At 41.1% G+C, this 18,213-nt stretch overlaps 1 protein-coding gene and 1 long non-coding RNA gene across 6 annotated transcripts in view; one reads left to right on the top strand and one right to left on the bottom strand.

The window, feature by feature from the left end:
• Positions 1–18,213, top strand: part of LEMD1 (LEM domain containing 1) — a 72,413-nt gene that overhangs the window by 52,475 nt on the left and 1,725 nt on the right. For 2 of the 5 annotated variants that reach the window (XM_017525447.2, XM_037737355.1), the window contains one exon: positions 17,056–17,132. The exons of the other annotated variants lie outside the window; for them this stretch is intronic. In XM_017525447.2, the coding sequence (XP_017380936.1) occupies positions 17,056–17,132 (77 nt within the window). The remainder of the gene's footprint in view (positions 1–17,055; positions 17,133–18,213) is intronic. 5 annotated transcript variants of the gene reach the window in all.
• LOC108302057 overlaps positions 15,107–18,213 on the bottom strand; it is a 13,762-nt gene continuing 10,655 nt past the window's right edge. The window contains exon 4 of the long non-coding RNA XR_001824175.1: positions 15,107–16,172. This is a non-coding gene — a long non-coding RNA (uncharacterized LOC108302057). The remainder of the gene's footprint in view (positions 16,173–18,213) is intronic.

Here is an 18,213-nt window from a genome sequence, read left to right as displayed (position 1 = left end):
TAATGTTAACCTTAATTACCCTGAAAAGTTGATGTTTGTCAGGTTTCTTGGCCAGGCTCAGTGGCTCACGCCTGTAATTCCAATACTTTGGGAGGCTGAGGCAGGTGGATCGCTTGAGCTCAGGAGTTCAACATAGTGAGACCTCTTCTCTAGAAAAACCACAAAAATTAGACAGGTATGGTGACATGTTCCTGTAGTCACAGCTACCCGAGAGACTGAGGTGGGAGAATGGCTGGAGCCTGGGAGATGGAGGCTGCAGTGAGCTGAGACTGTGCCGCTGCACTCCAGTCTGGATGTCAAAATAACAACAAAAAACTTTTTGCCTTTGTAATTGAGCAGCATTCTGTGGGGAAATATTCTGAAATGATACCAACATATTGTTCCTCATGGAGCCTCACTCATTAGCCTTAGCATCTATAGAGCACTCTGCCTGAATCAGCTTCCACGGTGCTGATGGCCTATTGAGATTTTCTATTTCTATCAGTCCTTCTACATTTATGTTGGCATTCTGCTGTAAGAAGCATTTTCCCTTCTCCCTATTCATTCATTCATTCACTCACTCACTCACTCACTCACTCATGTAAGTATGAATTCATTGATTTCATCCAATGGGCTCTATCCATTGACATCATTTTTTTCATGCTCAAATTTTCCCAGATTTGACTAGTAGGAGCCAGATAGATACTGTGTCCTTGTGACATGTCCTCATCATTATTTGAGCACTTCCTTGGTTTCTGGCGTAAAAAGATGTTTCAGACTAATCTTGGACTCCCCCCCCCCAACCCCAGGAGCCTTGATTCCTTTCACAAGATGGTATTTGGAAACCAAGACCCAGGCCTTCAATAAGCGCCGTTCTACTGGGTATCATTGCTTCCAGGTCTTTTTCAGAGGACAGAGCTAGAAAATAAATGCATGTATCTATGTACATATAAACACATACATCTCTATTTTTATGTATGTATACATAAAATTAAAAACTGTGAGTTCATATTTATCTCCAATTGCAATCTAACAATCCAATGTTCTTTCTAATCACGCATATTTATAAAATCACTTCTCTGACAGTGATTCCATTATCTTCGATTATAGATTCCATTATCCTCAGTGTATTTACATTTTCACTCAATTTTCCTAAATTTTTTTTTGCTGGAGTGCAGTGGTGTGATCTCAACTCGCTACAATCTCCACCTTCTGGATTCATGCAATTCTTCTGCCTCAGCCCCCCAGGTAGCTGGAACTACAGGTGTGCGCCACCATGCCTGGCTAATTTTTGTATTTTTAGTAGAAACAGGGTTTCTACTAAAGCAGGAGGAAATAGTGGAAATTCAGTAGGGACAGGGTTTCTACTAAAAATACAAAAATAATTTCATGTTGCCCAGGCTGGTCTCAAACTCCTGACCTCAGGTGATCCACCCACCTTGGCCTCCTGAAGTGCTAGGATAACAGGCGTGAGCACCACACTTAGCCTCGATTTTCTAATTTTCCCAGTATAACTAATTACCCAATCACAATAGCCACTTCCTTCTCTGCATCACCCATCAATACCTGCTTGACCATGGAGCATATCAACATCTCCCTGCAGCCCTCACTACAAGAGGGCCCTCTTCCTTCCTCTCACTGGTCCTCTTCCTTGCCCCAGGGCACACTAATGTCTCCGTACTAGTCCCCTTACCCCTCCTACTGCTCTAATTCTACTACCAAGCAGGCTGAAACCCTCCACACCCCCACCACTCCATTTCTTGGCCTCCAGGCATGCCACCACTTCTGTGTCCACGTCCCTTCTGCCTCCTTTCTCAGTGTTCAGAGCATACTGACACCCCAGGGGGCGATAAGGAAGGGAAGGAAAACATCATGTCTCATTTTTGCTCCTAAATTTTAAGTCTATTTCAATGTCTTTCTGCCAAAACTTTAACAGGATTTTTACTCTCTGTGCCTCAATTTCTATTGTTGCTTATGAGATACCTTGTAAGCCTACATTAGCATGCGCTGGGCCCACCCCAAAGCCTGCCGCCCGCAGGCCTGGTGTATCCGGGGAATATATATTCAAGGACTACAATTAAGTAGTGTGTGATTCAAGTAGCCTATATGGGTTTTAGAAGACCTCATGTTAAACGCCCCCCTAACAGTTTCTTAATTAATTGAAAAACATCCTTATTCCCAATAGTAGATGTATATTCTAGTTGGGTCAAAGTGAAGAGAAAATTGCATAGTCTCTAACTACTTAATAAGCCCTTTCTTCTTACCTTTGACGTGTGCTAAGGGGACTGATAGATGCTGTCTTTACAAGGAATGTAATTTAACATCCTTCCTGTAAAAATATTGGCCTCCTGGTAGATATGATCAATATGGCTTGATCTTATTGATTAAACGTTGATTTCTTTTCCATGTAATAGAACCCAGTTTTTGATTCAAGAGCAGCAGGAGGAAATAGTGGAACCACATCCCAATTATAATGATCCCAAGATAATAATAAACATAAACTTATTTATTTTCATAAAATGGAATTATGAGCAGTGGTGTTCCTCCGTATTAAAAACATGGATTTGTTTAGAAAACTCAGCTTTCTTTTCTTTTCCATCTAAGAATATGCCCATAGTGACTTTAGTTAAATTATACTTTGTGAGTATGTCTCTATGTCTCCGTTTTAGGGAGAGGAGTTTCCTGTTGTACCTCCCATGTGAGCACACCTGAGTTACTTTTAATCTCTTGAGCCTTGTCAAGGCTTTGTAAGCACTAGGCACTATTCATTACAATTCATGAGTCCAGGAATGATTTATTAGAGATAATTTTTTTTCTTGAGACAGGATCTCACTCCATCACCCAGATTGAAGGGCAGAGGTGTGATCACAGCTCACTGTAGCCTCGACCGCCTGGGCTCAGACTTCCGAGCAGCTAAGACTACAAGTGTGTGTCACCACACCTGCTAATTTTTAAACTTTTTGTAGAGATGAGGTCTTGCTGTGTTGCCCAGGCTAGTCTCAAACTCCTGGGCTCAAGGGATCCTCCTGCCTTGGCCTCCCAAAACTCTGAGATTACAGGTGTGACCCACTGTACCCGGCCTGTAGATAACTATGGATCATGGAATTTCGTATTTGAAAGGCTTCTAGGAGGAGGCCATGTGATTTATCTTACAGATGAGGAAACAGGCAGAAAGGGAATATGACTTGCCCAAGACCACATAGAGGAGTAGAGAAAAATTGGAAATAGAGATCTAGTCTCTGAATTTCCATTCTATTGCCCTCTCCATTACTTCAAATGGCCACAGGGGAGGAAAAACAACCAGGCACCTGAGTGATGAAATAGCTCCCCTCCGTGTCCTTTCCACGGTATTACAGAAGGACTCGGGACATCTGTTTTTCCATGGAAGCAAAGGTCTTTCTGATGATTGCTACCTAGTGAGAGTCCATGGGAGGCACTTCTTAATGACCCTTCCAGTTGCAAATTAAAACTATGGCACAGAAATCAGCACAGTTAGAAATGGGCTGACATATGCAGATTGGTAGCTGGAATTTGCCCAAGTAGGGAGAAAAAAAAATGTATCTGAACAACTTTTTGACTTTTTAAAATAAAATATATCATGCATATGAAAAGGAATAAAGAATTTTGTAATGAGAAGTTGGATTCCCACCCCAAAGATTAAAAAATATAAACAGTTGCTGAATCAGTTGAAGCCCCCAGTGTATCCCTCTTGGGACATCGTCTTCCTTTCCCCCATGGTAACCGCTATCCTGAATTTTCTACTTACCGTTCTTTCCCTTTTCTTTATAGTATCCACAAACTTTCGTTTAGTTTTTCATGATTTTGTATTTTATTTAAGTGATATTATACTGCAGGTTTTCTTCTGCAGCTTCCCTTACCATTCAGCATTATGTTGTGAGCTTACATGGTCATTATTGGTAGCTTTGGTTCATTCATTTTCACTGCCATATAGAATTCTTGGAGAAGTATTTTTACTCATTCTCTCTTTGTTGGACATTTGTTTGTTTTCAAATTTTTTAAAACACAAACAATGCTGTTACAAACTTTGGGGGTACAGGCCTCAGTGTGTATAAGTGTAAGAATTTTTTTTCTGATTGCATGAATGTACCTATGAGTAGGACTGCTGAATTGAAGGGGTCTACACATCTTCAACTTAAGAGATCATATTAAATTGCTCTACAACATGGTTGCACCATTTTAGGCTTCTCCCAGCAATGTTTTAAAAACTCTAGGGGTTGGGCATGGTGGCTAATGCCTATTATCCCAGCACTTTGAGAGTCCAAGGTGGGAGGATTACTTAAAGTGAAGAGTTCAAGACCAGGCTGGGCAACATAGAAAGACCCTGCGTCTAAAAATAAAATTTAAGAAAAAAATTATCTGGGCATAGTGGTGTCCACCTGCAGTCCTCGATTCTTAGGAGGCTGAGGCAGGAAGATGACTTGAGCTTGGGAGTTCAAGGCTACAGTGAGGTTTGATCCTGTCACTGCATTCCAGCCTGGGCGACAGAACAAGATCCTGTCAAAAAAAAAAAAAAAAAGCTTCATTGTTCTAAATATTCTTCAAAATTTAGCATTGCTAGATTTATTTTTGTCAGTGTGGTGGGTATAAGATGGTATTTTATTGTTGTAATTTTATGTATTTTATTATTTATAAGGTTAGGCATCCTTTCACATTTATTGGTCATTTGTGTTTCCTCATCTGTGAAATGCCTATTCATGTCTTTTGCCCATTTTTTATTAGGTTGTTTATCTTTTCCTTGTTAATTTATAGGAGCTCCTTATATACTGTGAATACCAATCTTTCATTAGCTATATTGTAGCACATATCTTCTAGTAGTTTGGGCTTGTCTTTTCATTCTTTTCTTGGTGCCTTTTAACAATTAAATGTGCTTATATTTGGAGTTTTTATTTTGAAGCAATTTCTTTTTTTCTTTCTTTCTTTTTTTGAGATGGAGTTTTGCTCTTGTTGCCCAGGCTGGAGTGTAATGGCGTGATCTCAGCTCACTGCCCCTCCTCGGTTCAAGCAATTCTCCTGCCTCAGCCTTCTGAGTAGCTGGGATTACAGGCATGCGCCACCATGCCCAGCTAACTTTGTATTTTTAGTAGAGACAGAGTTTCTCCACGTTGGTCTGGTCTCGAACTCCCAACCTCAGGCGATCCACCCACCTTGGCCTCCCAAAGTGCTGGGATTACAGTTGTGAGCTACTGCGCCCAGCCTATTTTGAAATAAGTTTCCAACAAAGAATTCTTACATGGTCATATTGAATGTAACTATATCCAAATTCACCAATGGTTAAGATTTTTCCATCTGTGCTTTAGAATTTTATGTATCTTTTTTCCTTTACCTATTTGAGTTCAAACTATAGACATCATGTTCTTTTTTACCTCTGCCCAAAATTTCAGTATTTCCTTAGAATAAAGACATAATACCACTTGTATAATCACAGTACAATGACAAGAATCAAGATTTTAAAAAATTGAAATGAAATTTACACAACATAAAATTAACTATTTTAAAGTGCACAATTTAAGCTGGACATAATGGCTCATGCCTGTAATCTGAGCACTTTGGGAGGCCAAGGCAGGCAGTTCATTTGAGGACAGCAGTTCGAGACCAGCTTGGCCAAGATGGTGAAACCCCTTCTCTACTAAAAATACAAAAATTAGCTGGGCATGGTGGTGCATGCCTGTAATTCCAGCTACTCGAGAGGCTGAGGCATGAGAATCACTTGAACCTGGGAGGCAGAGGTTGCAGTGAGCCGAGATTGCATTATTACACTCCTGCCTGGACAACAGAGTGAAACTGTGTCTCAAAATAAATAAATAAATAAGCCTGACTTGGTGGCTCATGCCTGTAATTACAGCACTTTGGGAGGCCAAGGCGAGTGGATCACCTGAGGTTAGAAGCTTGAGTCCAGCTTGGCCAACATGGTGAAACCCCATCTCTACTAAAAATACAAAAATTAGCTGGGCATCGTGGTGGGCACCTGTAATCCCAGCTACTCGGGAGGCTGAGGCAGGAGAATCTCTTGAACCAAGGTGGTGGAGGTTGCAGTGACCCAGGATCGAGCCATTGCACTCCAGCCTGGGGAACAAAAGGAATACTTTGTCTCCAAAAAATAAAATTTAAATAAATAAATAAACAAATAATATAGTTCATAATCTAGTGACATTTAGTACTTTCAAAATGCTGTGAAACCACCACCTCTATTTTAGTTTCAAAACATTTTTGTCACCCTAAAATAAAACCAACACCCATTAAGCAGTTGCTCCCTGGTTGCCCCAGCCCCCACGCCCCCCCACGCCCCCCCCACCCCACCCCTGCAGCAGCTATCAATCTGCTTTCTGTTTTAATGGATTTACTTCTTCTGGATATATTTCACGTAAATGGAATCATTCAATGTGTGATGTTTTGTGCCTGGCTTCTTTTGCTTAGTATAAGGTTTTTGAGGTTCATCCATATTGTCCATGGATTTGTATCAGCACTTCATTCCTTCATATGGCTGAATTATATTCCATTATGTGTATAAACCACTATTTGTTTATTAATTCATCCATTGATGGATGTTTGGGTTGTTTCTACCTTTTGGCTGTTGTGAGCAATGCCACTATGCACATTCATGTTCAAGGATTTGAGTACCTGATTTCCAATTTTTTTGGCTAGGTACCTAGGAGTGGAATTGATGGGTAATACAGTAATTCTATGTCTAACTTTTGGAGAAAGTGCCAAACTGTGTTCCATTCCGCAGTGGCTGGACCATTTTCCATTACCACTAGCAATGTATGAGGGTCCCAATTTCTCCACATCCTTGCCAGCAGTTGCTATTTTCCTCCTTTTTTTTTGAGACAGAGTTTTGCTCCGCCACCCAGGCTGGAGTTCAGTGGTGCGATCTCAGCTTGCTGCAACCTCTGCTTCCTGGGTTCAGCAATTCTTCTGCCTCAGCTCCCCAAGTAGCTGGGATTACAGGCACGTGCCACCATGCCCAACTAATTTTTATATTTTTAGTAGAGACGGGATTTCACCATGTTGGTCAGGCTGGTCTCGAACTCCTGACCTGAAGTAATCCACCCACCTTGGCCTCCCAAAGTGTTGGGATTACAGGGGTGAACCACCATGCCCGGGCTTTTTTTTTTTTTTTTTTAATATCCATTCTACTGGGTATAAAGTGGTAGCTCATTTCGGTTTGATTCGCATTTCCCTAATGACGAAAGATGTCATCATCCTATGACATCGTTATGTCAGGATATGTCATTATCTTATTATAATGAATCTTATGTGCTTATTGGTCACTTCTATATCTTCTTTGGAGAAATGTCTGTTTAAGTCCTTTGCCCATCTTTAGACTGGGTTTTCTTTTTGTTTTTGAGTTGTAAGAATTCTTTATATATTCTAGATAATAGAACACACATATATGATTTGCAAGTTTTTTTTCCAATATATACATTGTCTTCATACTTTCTTTTTTTAAGGTTTTTTTTTTTTTTTTTTTTTTTTTTTTTTTTTTTTNGAGTCTCGTTCTGTTGCCCAGGCTGAGTGCAATGGCGTAATCTTGGCTCACTGCAACCTCCCGGGCTCAAGTGATTCTCCTTCATCAGCCTCCTGAGTAGCTGGGATTACAGGCGCATGCCACCCTGTCTGGCTAATTTCTGTATTTTTAGTAGAGACGGGGTTTCACCATGCTGGCCAGGCTGAACTCAAACTCCTGACCTCATGATCCACCCTCCTCAGCCTCCCAAAGTCCTAGGATTACAGGCTTGAGCCACCACACATGGCCTTTTAACAAAATTTTTAAACTATGTTGCCCAGGCTAGTCTCAAACTCCTGGACTCAAGCGGTCCACCCGCCTCAGCCTCCTCAGTAGCTGGGACTGTTGGCCTGCACCACCACGCCTGCTACTTTCTTGATAATGTCCTTTATTGCACAAAACTTTTCAGAAGTTCGATTATGATGTATCTTGGCATGGATTTCTTTAGTTTTATCCGACTTGGGTTCATGTAGCTTCTTGATCTGTAGATTTATGTCTTTTGCCAAATTTGGGACGTTTTCAGCCATTATTTCTTCAAATATATTTTTTAGCCCCATTTCATTCTTCTGTCCTTTAGGGACCCTGATGACACAAATGTTAGGTCTTTCATTACAGTCTTATAAGTCCCTGAGACACTGTTTACTTTTTTCTGTTTTCCCTCTGTCATTCAGCTTGAGTGATTTATATTGTTCTATCTTCAAATGAATTGATCCTTTTCTCTGTCTTCTCTATTCTGCTGTTGAGCTCATATTTTGGTCGTATTTTTTTTTTCAGTTCTAAATTTATTTTTAAGGCAGGATTTCAACCTGTCACCGAGGCTCGAGTACAATAGCATGTCATAGTTCCCTGTCACCCCAAACTCCTGGGCTCAAACAATCCTCCTGCCTCAGCCTCCCGAGTAGCTGGGACTACAGGCACACACCATCATGCCTGGCTAATTTTTTTTTTATTTTTTATTTTTAGAGATAGGATCTCGCATTGCTTGCAAGCTGTCAGTTCTAAAATTTACATTTTTTATGTATATTCTACTTCTCTGCAAAGAGTTTATATTTCTTTGTTTGTTTCAAACATGTTCATATTGTTCACTGAAACATTTTATGATGGCTGCTTTAAAATCCTGGTGAGATAATTCCAACATTTTTGTCATCTTGGTGTCGATGTCTATTATTGTCTCCTCTCACAAGAGCATGGGTGGTTTTCTTGTTTTTTTGAGACGGAGTCTCACTCTGTCGCCAAGGCTGGAATGCAGTGGTGTGATCACAGCTCACTGAAACCTCCGCCTCTTGGGTTCAAGTAATCCTTCTGCCTCAGCCTTCTGAGTAGCTGGGAGTACAGGTGACTGCCACCATGACCGGCTCATTTTTCTATTTTTGGGTTTTTTTTTTCTTTTTCTTTTTTTGGTAGAGACTGGGTTTCATCATGTTGGCTAGGCTGGTCTCAAACTCCTGACCTCAAGTGATCCACCTGCCTTGGCCTCCTAAAGTGCTAGGATTACAGGCATGAGCCACCACGCCTGGCCTTCTGGGTGCTTTGTTTGTTTGTTTGTTTGCTTGCTTGTTTGTTTGAGATGGAGTTTTGCTCTTGTTGCCCAGGCTAGAGTGCAATGGCACGATCTTGGCTCACCACAACATCTGCCTCCTGGGTTCAAGCAATTCTCCTGTCTCAGCTTCCCGAGTAGCTTGGATTACAGGTGTGAGCCACCACACCAACCTAATTTTGTATTTTTAGTAGAAATGGGGTTTCTCCATGTTGGTCAGGCTGGTCTCAAACTTCCAACCTCAGGTGATCCACCCACTCGGTCTCCCAAAGTTCTGGGATTACAGGCGTCAGCCACCTTGCCCAGCCTTGGGTGGTTTTTTTAAACCTTCTTTTAGCAGACATCCTCTGACTCTATGCTGGTGGAAAAAGAGGGGCACTGCCTCTTTGCTGGTGGAGGTAAAAGTCCAGGCTCCCACTGGGGACACCTTGGGGTATGTATGGAGGCAGGGGATGCCTCCTTACTGCTGGGCTGCTGGGAGGGTCTCCCACATGGGCTCCTCTGACAACACCCAGGCAGGGAGCAGAACGGTCTGCCACATGGGGGTGAAAGTCCAGGCTTCTCACGTACCTTGCCTGGTGGGGGTGGAGGTGGGCTGTTTGGCTGCCATAGGGCAGTTAATGTCAGCTCGCTGACCCGTGTGCCTTCTCCCTATATCTTCCAGAGTCTTTGTAGGCTTGTTTTAGGTATAATGTCCAGGGGGATTGGCTGTATTTAGCAGAATAAATTGGGAGAAGTACATCTACCCCAGTTTGCTCCCAATACCGTTTGCCAATGGTCCATTTTATAGCTTCTGAGCTGCAATGTTAGCTCTTGTCATATATCAAATTTCCATATATACACTGGGTTTTTCTTTTTTTTTTGAGATGGAGTTTCACTCATTGCCTAAGCTGTAGTGCAATGATGCAATCTCAGCTCATCACAACCTCCGCCTCCCAAATTCAAGCGATTCTTCTGCCTCAGCCTCCTGAGTAGCTGAGATTACAGGCAGGCACCACCACACCTAGCTAATTTTGAATTTTTAGTATAGATGCGGTTTCTCCATGTTGGTCAGACTGGTCTCGAACTCCCGACCTTAGGTGATCTGCCCACCTTGGCCTCCCAAAGTGCTAGGATTACAGGCATGAGCCACTGCACCCAGCCTACATTGGTATTTTTTAATGGATAATTTATTTCTTTACTTTAAAATTTTAGATTCAGGGGGTACATGTGCAGGTTTGTTACACTGGTATATTGTGCGGTGCTGGGAGTTGGGCTTCTGATGATCCCATCGCCCAAGTAGTAAACACAGTGCCCAATACTATGTTTTCAACCCTTGCCCTCCTCACTCCCCCTTTTGGAATCCCCTGCTTATTGTTTCCATCTTTGTGTTCCTGTGGATGTAAATGGGCATTTTGATGTCTTTACATTTATTGAAATTTTCTTTAATGTTCTTCAGTAAGATTGTATAATTTTCTTGGTAAAGAACATGCTCATCTTTTGTTAGCTTTATTACTAGGTAGGCTTTTAATTTTTGCCTCCATTGGGAATAGGACCTTTTTTAAAGCATATTTTAAATTGTTACTGGTATATAGAAATGAAGTTGACTTCTGTATATTGATTTTACAACAACAAACTCTTTGCAATTATAATATTTTTTCTGCAGATTATTTTGTAGCCTGGTTTGTATATCTTTAATTTCTTTTTACTATGCTGGCTAGGACTTTTTATTATAATAGTGAAGGAGAGTGATGACAGTGGACATTCTTTCCTTGGTCCTGATTTTAAAGGAAAGGCTTCTAATAATTTACCTTTGAGTATGACTTTTGGTGTAGGTTTTCAAAGATATCTTTTATCAAGTTAAGGAAGTTCCTATTCCTGGTTTCCGAAGTTGTTGTTGTTGTTGTTGTTTTTTTTTTTTTTTTTTTTTTTTTTTTTTTTTTTTTTTTTTTTTTTTTTTTTTTTTTTTTTGAGAAAGAGAGAATACGCTCTGTCGCCCAAGCTGGAGTGCAGTGGTGTGATCTTGGCTCACTGCAACCTCTGCCTCCCAGATTCAAGAGATTCTCCTGCGTCAGCCTCCCAAGTAGCTGGGATTATAGGTGCCCACCACCATGCCTGGCTAATTTTTGTATTTTTAGTAGAGGTGGAGTTTCACCATGTTGGCCAGGCTGGTCTTGAACTCCTGACCTCAAGTGATCCACCCATCTTGGCCTCCCAAAGTTCTGAGACTACAGGCATGAGCCACCTCGCCTGGTTACTTACTAGAGGATTTTTTTTTAAATCAGGAATGGAGATGATCATAAGGTTTTTAACCTTTTTTTTTTTAAGTTTTATTTTTAGAATAAATTGTTTATCTTATTTTAAACCTCATTCCTTGGCTGTGTGGGTTTTTAACCTTTCTTTTGTTGATGTGCTGCAGATAATTTTTAAATCCTTTTAATTCAAAATCATTACTTGGGTTAAGAGAACACAACATTTTAAATAAAAGCTTTATCAAATCAGGATTCAGGTAAAAACAATGAAGTAAAAGTCTGCTATGATTATAGATCTTTTACTAACTTAATAATTTTTAGTCAATAAAGGGATTTGGAGTTAATTCAATTTTAAAGATCTGTAAATCAAAAGGAGGTTTTTTGTTTGTTTGTTTGTTTGTTTTTTTCTGCCTGTAAGCAGGTCACAACTTCCAATTTGCTATGGCATTTGTAAAAGTGTCCAGTTCTACATGTAGGCCTTTAAGAAATAATTGCATTATTGAATTAGAGTAATTGGAGAATGTATCATGTTTCAGTTGTAGAGAATGCCATCTCCACGTTTCAGGGACATCCCTGCCTTCTGACTTCTCCAAGTCCAGTGGTAAGGGGTCTTGGGAGAATAAGAGAAAGGGTAGGAAACTGGGCTCTCAGCACCCTTTTCTTGACTACCCATAATTGGTCTGTGAAATTTGGGCCAGCTTCAGGCCTGCACGGTAAATATATGTTCTGTGGAAATGCAAACAAACTTGTATTTCTTTATGGACAGCTAGTGATGGCTTTAGTCAAGGTAGATTATTTTAAAAAAAAAACAAATGTAGGCCGGGCATGGTGGCTCATGCCTGTAATCCCAGCACTTTGAGAGGCTGAGGCCGGCAGATCACCTGAGGTCAGGGGTTCAAGATCAGCCTGGCCAAAATAGTGAAACCCCATCTCTACTAAAAATACAAAAATTAGCCAGGTATGGTGGCGTGCACCTGTAATCTCAGGTACTCAGGAGGCTGAGGCAGGAGAATCACTTGAAACCTGGTGGTGGAGGTTGCAGTGAGCCGAGATCTCATCAATGCACTCCAGCCTGGGCAACAGAGCAAGACTCCATCTCAAAAAAGCAAAAAACAAAAAACAAATATACTTTTTGATGATTTTAATGACAACACAATATGATTATTGTTCTTTCTGGCTCTGGTTGTTAGCCCACTGTTTTGTAGTTAACTATAATGTGATACAGTATGACATAAAATATCATACACAATATTCTTTCTGATTGACTATGATATACCTAAGTAGGCCAGAATTACCACAAAATAGTCCACCTGGAAAAAAAATCTTATGAAAATGCCAATTCATCCAAGATATTTAAGAATGGAAATACTGGCTAAAAATATTACTTCCATAAGAAATTAATGATTTTGATAATTTATTAGTTAATGAACAATTTTTCAATACATGTTTTGACATATTTTCAATGATGAGTTCTTGTATAATAACAGAAATATATTTTTTGAAAGCACTGGAGCCAGGGTTTCTGGCTTTAAATTATAGTTGTGCCTTGTATTAATTGTGTTATCTAGGACAAATAATTTAGCTCCCTATGCCTCTATTTTCTGCTCTGTAAAATGGTGACTGTAATAATTACCTCCTAGAGTTATTAGAAAGATAAGTGAGTTGGCCAGGCACGGTGACTCATGCCTGTAATCTCAGCGCTATGGGAGGCCAAGGCGGGTGGATCACAAAGTTAGGAGTTCAGGACCAGCCTAGCCAAGATGGCGAAACCCCGTTTCTACTAAAAATACAAAAAACTGGCCTGGCATGGTGGTAGGCACCTGTAATCCCATCTACTTGAGAGGCTGAAGCAGAGAATTGCTTGAACCCAGGAGGTGGAGGTTGCAGTGAGCGGAGATCACACCACTGCACTCCAGCCTGGGTAACAGAGTGAGACTCTGTCTCAAAAAAAAAATAAATAAAAATAAAGATTAAGTGAATTGAAGTATGTTAAATGCCAAGGTAATCGATATTCAGAACACGATATTTCTCATTCCCTCCACTACCATGCTGCAGTACCATGTGATGATTATGGGCAGGGACTGCGGGGCCCCACTGCCTCACCAGCTATGTGAGGATGGGCAAGCTACTTAAACGCTCTATGCCTCAGGGTTCTCGTCTGTAAAATGGGCATAATAAAAGTACCTTTCTCATAGGATGGTTTTTAAGAATGAAATGAGTTTATTGATGTAAAATGCTTAGAATGGTGCCTGGCACACAGGGAATGCCATATACATATTAGCTAGTGTTGTGTTGAGACACTTACAGTTTGTTGTATTGGCATATTTCTGACTTACTACTGTTTTATTTTTTTTGAGACAGAATCTCATTCTGTCGCCCAGGCTGGAGTGCAATGGCACGATCTTAGCTCACTGCAACCTCCGTCTCCTGGGTTCAAGTGATTTTTCTGCCTTAGCCTCCCAAGTAGCTGGGACTACAGGTGAGTGCCACCACACCTGGCTAAAATTTGCATTTCTAGTAGAAATGGGGTTTCACCATATTGGCCAGGCTGGTCTTGAATGCCTGACCTCATGATCCTCCTGCCTGGGCCTCCCAAAGTGCTGGGATTACAGGTATGAGCCACTGCACCTGGCCGACTTACTACTTTTATAACTAACTCCAGCTGTGGCCAGCAATATCCTTCAGGGCTTGGGAGGGAGTATGGTAGAATTTTTGGCCTTCAATACCAAAGATATAGTGAAGAGGGTGGAAAAGCAGAGGGGGCCACATATTCCTCAGCTCTAGGCTCCAAATGCTTTGCTAAAACAGCCATCTTTGCAGATTTTAGCTCTGGGCCTAAGGAGAAGAGAACAAAGACATGATGTGTCTCCTGAGTGCCATTTACCCTCACTGAGCCACTGCTTTAACAAACACCAATATTTTTTAGCTCCACTGCAAATGTTGTTTATAGTGAAAATCATTATAACAGCGTTAATGGAATTTTTTAAAAGATCAAATATAAATCAACTACAAACACACCACTTGATACAAAAACTGATTTTATTTTTTCATTTTACCTCTGGTTTTTGTTTACGTGCATATCTAGTACATGTTTACACAGTAGACATCTCTGTGTGTGTACAATTTTATACCCTATTTATTAACACTAATTGATAACCCTTTTCTCCGTTATATGGTCTTTATAATAGTAATTATTATTGATGGCTGCCAAGTCAGGTGGATAGGACACAATCACTCCATTTTTGAAAATCACAATGTCTGCCTTCTACATACTGCAGGAGAACTCTGCATATAAATGATAGTAAAGAAAACAAATTGTAAAAGAAAAGGAAGTAAAAGGCCTAAATCTCCTTATGGCACAAGGGGAGTATTTGATTGCCTAGGGGTTGCGAAATTCTATCGTTTGATTTTGCAGCAGATGCTTTATTTCACGTATCTATTTTTAAATTTAAGAGAATTAAAAAGAAGTTGCACGCTATGGGTCTATTGTCTATTTTTTATATGCTTAAAATTTTCCATAAGTAAAAAGGTTAAAAACAAATAATTTGCTTATAAATGATTTTTCCAATACCCTTGGAAATAGCTTGAAATATTTCTTGGTGAGCATGCCAACACTAGCCCACATGGCACCTTTGTGAGAAATTCCAAAGTACCTCTTCCTCAAGAGCCTTAACCTTCCTGTTCCGGGAAGGGTATGTGGTAAGGGTATGTAAATCTGCTGTCTACGCGGGGAAAGGTGTTTCCTTGCATGTGGCGCTCTTGTGCTGTGCACGACTTCCTACATATGCAAAGGCCTTGCTTGGGTATCGCTAAACCACTGTTGAGAACGTCTTTAAGAAGGGGGCACGGGGAGTACGGGGGAAGTGGGGGAGGCTGTAGCTGTTTCATCGTTGGTGACCTGTGCTTGGTAGAGGGTGACTGGCAGTGCATGGCGCTACAGCAAGCCATGTCCACTGGGCTGGGACCCTTGGGCCTGCCGTAGGTCATAGTCCACACTCGCTGGAGGGGTGTGCCCTGTTGTGGTGTACTGACCACATCCTTGCTGAGACCCAGGCTCTCCTTCCTCCTGGTAGCTCCGTGATGAACTTGGATGCCCAAGCACCCATACCCTGTCAGACTCTCCGTACGCTCCAGTCCAGTCTACCTTGGGATTGTGGTCATGACTCTCCTCTTCACTTCCCTTGTGCTTCTGGTTCTGTCCTGGTCTTGGTCAGTCCTTTCCCTATCTGATGCCAGTCCCAGCACCTTCTACCATTCCTGGGAATTCTCCAGTTCCTGACTCACTGCCTATCTTACAGAAAGATATTATGTCAGAAAGCGCCTCTTATGTCTAAGGGTCCTGGGCTTCCAGCAGGGGAGTAGATGGCAAGTTACCAATGGCCCCACATGTTAAATACTGTGGCTTGATTTAAAGAGAAATAGGAGACAGTTCCATGAGATCCAACAGATGGTCTGATTAAGGAAGAAGGAAGCCAGTGCACAACACTTACAAAATAAGCATGCTCGGTAGTGAGCTGTTTAGGACAGGGACGGCTTGGCAGGCCCTTCTGAAATCTTCACAGCAGGCTTCAGGCCTGGCACTCAGCAGCATGCACCAAATGCTTGTTAAATGAATAAATAAAACATAAGGGCCGGGTGCGGTGGCTCACACCTGTAATCCCAGCACTCTGGGAGGCTGAGACGGGTAGATTGCTTGAGGTCAGGAGTTCGAGAGCAGCCTAACCAACATGCCAAATCCCCATCTCTACTAAAAATATTATTTTAAAAATTAGCCAGGCATGGTGGAGGGTGCCTGTAATCTCAGCTACTCAGAAGGCAGAGGCAAGAGAATCGCCTGAACTCAGGAGGCAGAGGTCACAGTGAGCTGAGATTGTGCCACTGCACTCCAGCCTGGGTGACTCTGTCTCCAAAAACAAACAAAACACTGCAGTACAACATGTGTATACTAGGGCTGAAGAAACATAGCATAGAAGAGTGATCTGAGTGGGCGAGAGTAATAAAGATTTCCTACAGGAGGGAAATTAGTTTCAGAAACTGAAGGGTAGAGGGGAGTCTAGTGTAGTGGTCCAAGCATGTATTTCTCCATTGATAATACTGTGGGGCCTCTAGCAAGTTACTTAACCTTTCCGTGCCTCAGATTCATTTCCAAAACAGAATACTGCTTACTAGATGGGTGGCGTGCTCCCTCGCAGGTGGTGCTCACTAGAAAGCCTCAGTGAGTTCATGGGTAAATGGGGCTTAGCGCTTGATCAATGGAATTAGCAACATCACCTGACACCCTATCTTCACATACCTGGAAGTCCCCCACAATTGCTTCTACTTCTTTTACAAAACAGCATTTCATTTTCCTAAATTATTTTCTAGTTCTTGTTCACAGTCAACTTGTTTTGTTAAAATTACTTTTTTCTTTGTATAAAATGATGCACGCTCATTAAAAAAAAAAAAAAATAGTTCCAAGCAATAAAGTACAAGTAAAGAAGCAAAATCGAGTTGATATTTAAGAACAGAGTGCTGTTCTCATCATGTGGCCCTAGTCACTTGCATGCGTATTGTTCTCATGCGAGTCACTGAAGTAAAATATTACTCCATGGAATGTGGATGTTTTCACTAATTCTTGAATAAAGACAAACTGAAGTTTGTATTATAAAGTGCTAAACTACCTTATGTGCCAAAAACTTTTATCAGTCTTTGGATTATGTGACTTTTTCCAGAATAAAAACTAAGGTTATTTGAACAAGACATTGGAAATAAATTCCTCTCGACATTTTCTTTCTGTTTATCAGAGGCTCGAGGCTTCCACCACTAAACCCAAAGCTGTAGATACCTATGGCCTGGATTATAAGCCTTCCAAGGGAAGAAGGTAACGATGTTTTTTAGCGTGTGTGGAAATTGACATTATTGTATTCTGTAGCCCTGGAAAAAACTCATTATTCAGATTTCTGTGAAGGGTTGAGCCTGCAAAGAAGCTGTTGAGAAAGGAGAAAGATTTGTAATATCCAACAATTTCAAAGTCAGAGTTTCTAGCTCATAGTTCATAGTTAGAGATAAGGAAATAGGCCCGGGAGAACTGGAAGGACAGGGCAAAAGTCACAATGGACTGAGACCACAGCCCAGGTTTCCTGATGTGTAACCATTTGAAAACATTTTTTTCAATTTGTGTCTTGGATCATGAGGAAGAGGCAAAAAAAACCTTTTTTTTAAATGATACAAATATTCAGTTAAATAGGAGAAATAAAACCTAGGTTTCAATATGTTAGTAGAGTAGCTTTAGCCAACAATAACCTACTGTACACTTCAAAATAGCTAGAAGAGAATAATTTAAACATTCCTAGTATATAGAGAAGATACATATTTAAGGTGATAGACATCCCAATTACCCAGATTGATCTTTACACATTATATGAAGGTAGTAGAATAGCACATTGGCTGGGCCAGTGGCTCATGACTGTAATCCCAGCAATTTGTGAGGCTGAGGTAGGAGTATCACTTGAGGCCAGTAGTTTAAGATCAGCCTAAGCAAAATAGAGAGACCCTGTCTCTACAGAAAAGTTAAAAAATTAGCCAGGCATAGTGGTATGTGCATTTAGTTCCAGTTACCTAGGAGACTGATGCAAAAGCATCAGTTGAGCCTAGGAGTTCAAGGCTGCAATGCAGTGAGCTATGATCGTGCCACTGCACTCCAGCCTGGGCGACAGAGTGAGACCCTGTCTCTGAAAATATATATGTAATATAAAATCACATATTGCCCAAAATATGTACATCTATTATGTATCAATTTTTCAAAAGGAATAAAAAGGGTAGGTAATTGAAATAAAAGCTGAAGACAGGCAATTGTATTAGTTAGAAAGTAAATCTTTCTGGGCCAGGTGCGGTGGCTCACATCTGTAATCCCAGCACTTTGTGAGGCCGAGGAGGGTGGATCACAAGGTCAGGAGTTCAAG

The sequence above is a fragment of the Cebus imitator genome, unplaced genomic scaffold, assembly GCF_001604975.1.
Source record: "Cebus imitator isolate Cc_AM_T3 unplaced genomic scaffold, Cebus_imitator-1.0 Scaffold38, whole genome shotgun sequence".
In the NCBI taxonomy this organism is placed as follows: domain Eukaryota; kingdom Metazoa; phylum Chordata; class Mammalia; order Primates; family Cebidae; genus Cebus; species Cebus imitator.
The sequence above is the reverse complement of the archived record's forward strand: the minus strand, read 5'-3'. Positions and strand labels throughout refer to the sequence as shown.